The following is a 7,906-nucleotide window of genomic DNA, read 5'->3' as shown; positions in this document are numbered from 1 at the left end:
ACGATTAACAAGGTTGCCCAAACTTTCGCATCCCACTGTATATTAGAGGGTTAGGTTGGATCGGCACCTCCATGTAATAATTTATTCTTTAAAACATAGCTCTTTATAAAAAAAATTGATATAAAAATAAGGACACTGTGGGCCCAATCCAATTGACTTTTCTCCTAAGTTTTCTACTAGGAGATAATTTTCAATCTTCCGTTTAAAATAACGTTTGCACTCTGCAATTGAAAAAGTACCAAAAAGTAGGTGAAAAAGTCCTGTCAAAATTATTCTGAGGGTATTCTTGCTTGCTGGGGGCTTAAAAGGCTTTTTATTTACAATGTGAAAGTATCACATAGGAGAAAACTTAGGATGAAAAATGAATTGGATTGGGCCTAGTGTCTCAGAGACAGCCTTTCATCAAGCTGAACTGCCCCCTACTGTTTTGAAATAAAGAGCTATGTTTTACTAAAGAGTTTATTATTACGTGGAGGTGCCAATCTAACCCTCTGATCTATAACGTTACTGTCCAAGAGGTACTGGAGGACAGCCAGGTCTGGGTACTCCACCCTCTCTTCCATTTGCGTGGGTGCTGATCTCATTAAATTATTGATTTGTACAATTTAGTTATACACAGGCTATCAGCTCTCAAAGGGGACTGCAAGTCCTATGCCACTTGCTGTTGTCACAAAACCACTTTGTGTTTCCATTCATTTGAATAAAATTGTTTAGCCTTTTGTGTGTTCATTTGTGGTTACACAGATGAAGTGAAAGGGGACTGTCATTATTTTATTGTATAAAACACAATTATAAACAGCGCTCAATTGTGCACCAATCGGTAAAAATTCTTAAAATTAGCTAGTATTGTCCAGCAATAAAATTAGGACAATAACACCCTTGTTCCAGGTGGTTCGCTACAGCCAGATACGTGTGATATCTTCAATCAATGCAAATAATAGTAGAAGTAGCGCTCATCATCAGTCCATAAACATTGACATTCAATTCTATGGGGTCGATGACAAAAGTACCCAAGTGGTCACTTGTTGGATCGCAATATATGTAAAGCTGTGCTTGGGGTAATAAATCCAATGTGTGGGACAGAGTACAAGACCTCACCAAGCGATCCGATATAATCCCCGCTGCTTGTTCAAATCTCAGCATGTAACGCCGGCCGCATCCGGCATGCGTCACGTGATAAGGAAAAAAAACGTCGCTCCGTAGCTCTGCCCTACGCGTTACGTTGCTACATCAACTCATCAAGGGCTCATAATTATTTTATTGTGCCATTGTCACTACACATTCACTTGTGTTACTGCTATTGAACAATACACATTCTTATGTCTAATACATTACACCATTAAAAAAACAATACAAAAACATAGTAAAAGTGGAAGCCAGTATACCTGACGCAAGGTGACGTAGACAGTGAGGCGTGTTAGCACGGACGGTCCTGGGAAGTACACTAAGCCAGGGAGAGCGATATGCTGCGAACGTTAATGAGAGTTTCAGCACCGGGCCTGCAAGACACACCACTGTGATATGCCAATTAACCCTTTGAAGTCTGTAAGTTGCTGGAGTAGCGGGAGAAGCGCAGTTGTGATTTTTAACTTGTCTGGAGATACTGCGCAATTAGTATATGTTTTATTGAAGAAATGAAAGGCCTTTTTAACCTTGATGTCCGGGTATGCGTCACTGAGGTCTGAGTGATACATACAGTTTGAGCGAGTCCCTGACCTGATTGAGAGGTGGCTTCAATCTGATGAGCCTCTCTGTTTGCGGGGTGGTGGGAGATAAGCATAACACCGCTTTCAGCACCTGCACGGTTGTGGTGAAGCAAGAGTGAAGCATATAATCAAAACAGTATCACGATATTTTGAGCAGTGTTTTTGCAGGGTTGTCCTGGAAGCGTGCAGTGGATTTATTTTCTTACTTTGATTACACGTGGATGATACACAGTGCACTAAAAGGACTTTATGTGAATCATATTGGACAGTATTTATTAAGTATAAGAGTGGCGCAGCATAAGTACTATTTCAATACAAAAACATAGGCACATGAACATAGAGTGTATCTGGTAGTAGGGTAGGTGTGGGAGTGGCAAGGAATGGGTGACAGTGTTTACTCGGTCAGCTCCAGCACAACCAAGCTATAAAAGAGCTTTATAGTTTTGATTAAAAAAGCTGATGATTTATCTCTGGGTACACAATCAAGGCTCAGCTATCTCTCAGCCTCGTATGCCAAGGTACTGCAGACTTAAAGTGTACCCAAGCCAAACATCGGGTACAAAATCACATACTTTCCTAATAAGAGGGCAGCCTCTGGATCCTAATGAGGCTTCCTTCACTCTCCTCTGGACCCCGTCACAGAGCACGGACCCTCCACAGATCACCGACAAGGGCTTGTCTGGAATCTGATCGTGGCCATGTTCCTCTTTAAGCACGAGCGTGGCAGTAATGTGCCTGCAGTATGGCCACACTCATACTAGAACGGGAGATCAGCCCAATTAGCTGGAGGATCCACAAGTAGTAACTGGGGACCAGATGAAGCAAGGAAAGCCTCATTAGGATCCAAAGTCTTCCCTTTCCTTAGGTAAGTATCTGTTTTGTGAATACATTTTGGCCTCAGGTTCTCTTTAGGGTGCATACATGGGCAATGCTAAATTAGATCGAGGCCGGTGTTCCTTGCTGCTTACTGGTCCTCTCCTTAGCCCTCCATCTGAATGCTACTGCGTTGTGTGCCACACTATTGTCCCTCCTTTATCCCACATAAAAACAGTATGTTTCTAAGCATCTGTACAGGACTTAAGGTGGCCACTAACGATCCAATTTCTAGTGAAAAATCGTTTGAGCGATCAGAAAATTCGGATTAGAAGAAAAATCGTTCACTACACCATTAACGAACCAATCTTTGCTTCCTATCCATCACAACCAACAAGACAATCCAAATTTTGATTTGACGAAAATCCAGTTATTTGTAATTGATTGTGCCCATCAATGAAGATTATTTACAACCAATCCGATCAGAATTTCTGATCGATTGAACGTTTATTTGCTAGAAATGGGACTGTTAGTGGCCACCTTAAGTCCCCAAACGGTCTCCTAAGGGATCGAGTCCTGATCGAAGTTGTCTCCTGGAATTGTGCATGCATCTTTCAATAAATATAAGTATTACCATTTATTAATTACACCTGCAAGTGTGCTGTCCTATTTTCCATATATCTTTGTGAAAGATTGTGTTGATGATGCCATATCTATGCACTTCCTAGTGATATGAAATATTAAGAATGGTCAAATGTGTTCCCTACAGTTTGAATAAAATTACAGATACTTTATATTGTTTAAAACAAATCTATGCTTTAACCTGATTAAGGTTTAATGCTTGGGGCTTTCTCTCCTGGTACACCAAATATTTACACAGAAATATTTGTACTTCTTTAATCTCTTTATGAAACAGATCAGTAAGACAAAGTAAGACAAAGTCAGTTTGATTAAAAAAAAAATGTAACATTTGTTCTGCATTTTATTGTTATTCTACATTCATGGTAGATTATCCAGTTACAAGATCAAAGTAGATGAAAAGGGGCGCACAGTCTATTGATCTGGGTTCTCAGTCATTTCTAATTTAGTATTTTTGACATATAAAATAAAGAGTTCTGGGAGTCACATTGTAAATTTGAATTCTGCAACAATCATGGGGCAAAATTTTAAAAACACCATAGGAAATCACCTGACCCTACTAAGGAAGCCAACCAACAACCTCCCTACATAAGTATTATCCATTCCTCCCCAACATGAGGGTTTAAAATTGTGGGTGCTACTTAAAGGGAACCAAGCGCCCCTTTTTTTCCTGGTTTCTAATAGCTATAGGAGCTGCCATGTTCCTTCCTCCCCTTCTAGCTGCCTATTATTTATCCAGGGGAATGTATGAAGATAGCATCTGTGACTTCTGTAAACTCTTTGAAGCACGGTGTCCTATCTCTGCATCCCTGTGCTAATGAAAGCTTTTGTTTACTATCTGCTAATGTGTGCAATAAAATAACTACATCAGTCCTTATCTGCATGACATTTCTGCAGTTGGGCAGGCCTCAGAAGTAGGGTTAAAGCCTGTGCTAAACTTTGAAATGTAAAAAGAACAGGTAAAATGGAAGGATTTTTAGTAATGAGCCACATTGTTGGCATGCACTTTAATGTGCTATTGAGATGCCCTGGGTGCTACAAATGGTACTTGGTTCACTTTAAACAGAACCCAAGCTGAAAGCTAAAATTCAGTTAACAAAACAAACTTACCGAGGAAGAGGGAAGCCTCTGGATGCTGTAGAGCAGTGGTCCTCAAACTAAGGCCTGCGGGCCGAATGTGGCCCTCGAGGCTTTTTCACTGGCCCCCAAACACAAATGCTGAACCACACCAGAAGTGTGCTGGCTGGCCCAGCTGTCTTTTCTCTCTTACTTCCTTTGCCTGTCATAGGTAACTACAGGTGCCCCTTAGTGTTAGGTAGCAGGAAGTACGGGTTGTCTTCGGTTTACGAATGCCCGACATATGAACGACCTACCGATACGAACGGCCCGATCCGTCGTGATGAGGTCATTTCCGGCTGGGGGAAGTTTGAAGAAATGGCTTCAAACTCCCCCGCGTGCCGTGCATGTCCCCGCAGCAGCAGCAGCAGTGTTGGACTCACCTCTGAACCAAGTCCAACGCTGTCTGTCCACCTCTCCCCGCCTCCTGATCCCAATAGCCGCGTACAGCCACCCCTAGATGCAGCATCCACTTGCTTCCTATATGTCATGTGACATACAGGTTCCTGTGTATCACATGACATACAGGAAGCGGTGCGATGCTGCATCTAGCGGTGCTGTACCCGGCTATTGGGAGGCGGAGAGCGTTGGACTCGGGCTGGAGTCCATAGGGTGGGGGAGGCAGAGGGCAAGGGGAAAACGCAGGGCACGGGGGGTGAAAATAGAGGTAGAGATTGGACAAACTTAGGTACAGGGGGAGCAAAAAGAGGGGATACAGAGACACAAGGGGTAAAAATTAAGACACAGGGGGTAAAAAAGGAGGCAGTGCGGGGGTGACAGAGGCACAGGGGGTAGAAGAACCCACAGGGCAGGGGCGTAGCAATAGGGGTTGCAGAGGTTGCGACCGCATCGGGGCCCTTGGGCTAGAGAGGCCCTGAAGCGCCCTCCCTCAACTACAGTATTAGCTCTCTATTGGTCCTGTGCTCATAATAATCACTTCTATAGATACTCTGAATAGTCGTAATCATTAGCGATCTGTTCCCCATCCCCTTCTTGCACCTCTGACACTGTAGTTGCCATTGGCAGGTTTTGGTGCGCCGTATCAATTGTTACGTATAGAGTGTTTGGGGGCTCCAATGTAAAACTTGCATCGGGGCCCACAGCTCCTTAGCTATGCCACTGCCACAGGGCATACAAAGGGGTACAAACAGAGGTGGGGACATAGACAGTCACAGAGGGGGGACATAGAGGAACACAGAGGGGGGACAAATGAGCACAGAGAGATAACAAAGGCACTGCAGGGGACGAACAGGCACAGAGGGAGACAGAGAGGCACAGAGGGGGACACTGGAGGCAAAGGGGGGCACATAAGAGGCAAAGTGGACAGGAATAGCACAGCGTTCCGACTTAAGAACTGATTCAGGTTAAGAACAAACCTACAGTCCCTATCTCGTTTGTTAACCGAGGACTACCTGTTCCTCAATATTAAGTAGCTAGAGGTGCCCCTGACTGAAGGAGGATGTGCGCCACCTTTCCATCATTAGGGACCTATAGGCACATGCCTACAATGCCTTAAGGTAAATCCGGCCCTGTTTATTATTATTGATTTATATAGTGCCATCATCTTCCATGGTGCTAAAAGTTGCACCCAAATATTTAAACCCTGACATCAGGGAGGCTTGGATCCTGTAACCATAGCCTGCCTATTCTTGAGGCACTGTATGGCCCCCATGCTTATGCAAGTTTAAATATTTTTGGTGGACTTTGGAGAGTTTAATCAACAAACAACCTATTACAAGTCTTTAGAAGCCAGACCTTCATTTTAGAATATTGCCCGCCCCCCTCTTCAGAACATTGTCACATTTCTATGAAAAATTAATAGACAAATAGTAATGTTATATTTCTTGTTTGATGGGTGCCACGCCTCTGTGTTTTTTTAACCCAAAAAGCAGCTTAAAGGACTTATATATTTCTCTGTACCGAAGTCCATACAAAAAAGGGGATGCAGCCTTGGGTAATACTATTAACACATTGCAGATGGTTAACGTTATCCATAAAGCAGTCCTTAAACCAATCACTTTTCCCATATAAAGAAGAGATTCGGAAAGCAGTAAGAGCAATGGGCTCATATAGAAGAGCAGCATGGTGTGCTTCATGAAAAAGGTGACGTTCGCTCTTGAGGAGATACTTTTCCAGATTCCAGTATCCTTTGTCTTAAAGTACAAGATGATATAGCAGCAAAGGATCAAGGAGAAGCATAACAGGAAAATGATAACGACCAGGATGTAAAAAAACTTTAGCGTTTCATCTCCATGCAGTGCCATAAGTAAGATCACTGGGAGGGAACACAGCTGAAGTGGGCATAGTGGTGAATTCTGGGTAAAGTACGTGGCTAAGAAGATAACGGCAGGCACGATCAATGATGACAACCAAAGTAGCAATAACAGTTTCTTTGTCCTTCTTGCCGGGAGCAGAGATGCATAACGTAGAGGCCACAAGATTGCCAAGTATGTATCCACCACCATGAAGGCCGTTGTGAGGACACCACCACCATAGGCAACAGCCAGGACAAATAAAAAGATAATACAGATATTTTTGGGTATCTGCACATTCATCATATTGCATATGGCCGTCACTGTGTAGAACATCAGGTATATCAAGTCACAGATGATGGTATTTCCCAGCAGTAAGAACCTCGTTTCTTGGCGCATGCTGAAGTTGGAGTAAATCGAAAATATTACAGAAGGTGTGATAAGCAGAGCTGTTGTACAGCAGAAGACAGTAGGTATTATGAACATGTTCATCTCTGTATAAGACGGATTAAAAATCCACTCCTGTATCATGAACTGTGTTGGCCTCTTGATGTCCATTGGCTGAAGTGCAGTGGTGTTGGAATTCATCTCTCTCTGAAGTATGAGCGATGCATTGAACAAGCCTGGCAAGTGGCATAGCGAGGCATTCACGACTTCTCTGACAGCTTGTGTCCTTGAAAGAGCTGGGCTTTGCTCCAAGGAGGTCATCCTTGAATGTTCTGTATTTTTAGATGCCTACTTGCCAATAATAATTTGCTTGTGTGAAGCAGGTTCATGCCAAAAAATCTTGAAATTAGCAAAAGTCCAAAGCGATCCCTGCGGCTTGCAGAGCTTTGGGACAGAGTACTTCTGAGTAGTGCTTCACAAGAGGATTACCTGGTTATTACCCGTGATCATAAAGTTAAGTTGATTTTTTTCTGTATTACCATAACAAAGTAGCAGATGGTCCAGCTCCATGATTACAGAAGTATGTGAGAGAGAATATTGCATTCCACGTGTGCCAGGCTGTGTTACCATCAGGTCATACCTTTCTGCACTGATACAAAGGACAGTGCATTGATTTCTTTCACTATAATCAATGTTGTGTTTAGCTTTTTTTCTAGGACTATGCGATATATAATAGATTTTACCTAAGCTGTTTGAGGAACATAATATTTGTTGTTTGGTTTGAGATATTATCATGGTGCCACTCAAAGAGCGCTCAGTGCGGGATATGTACAGGCTATGTACAGACCTGATGCAGAGGTCGTATAGCAGCGCTGCCTGGTGAGCTCGGCACTGGGTGATGCCGATACTGAAAATATTGGTAATCTCTTCTTACCAATATTTTCTATTGACTTACCTAGCACCGATTTTAACTCTATGACATCTCTTACGGTA

General features: G+C 42.9%; 1 protein-coding gene across 1 annotated transcript; it reads right to left on the bottom strand.

The window, feature by feature from the left end:
• Positions 1-6,109: 6,109 nt before the first annotated feature.
• On the bottom strand, positions 6,110-7,234 carry LOC137504711 (probable G-protein coupled receptor 148). Its single transcript, XM_068233297.1, has one exon. It carries the CDS (start codon positions 7,232-7,234, stop codon positions 6,110-6,112), a length of 1,125 nt encoding a protein of 374 aa, XP_068089398.1.
• Between the last annotated feature and the right edge of the window lie 672 nt (positions 7,235-7,906).

Source organism: Hyperolius riggenbachi, chromosome 4 (assembly GCF_040937935.1).
Source record: "Hyperolius riggenbachi isolate aHypRig1 chromosome 4, aHypRig1.pri, whole genome shotgun sequence".
Classification (NCBI taxonomy): domain Eukaryota; kingdom Metazoa; phylum Chordata; class Amphibia; order Anura; family Hyperoliidae; genus Hyperolius; species Hyperolius riggenbachi.
The sequence above is the reverse complement of the archived record's forward strand: the minus strand, read 5'-3'. Positions and strand labels throughout refer to the sequence as shown.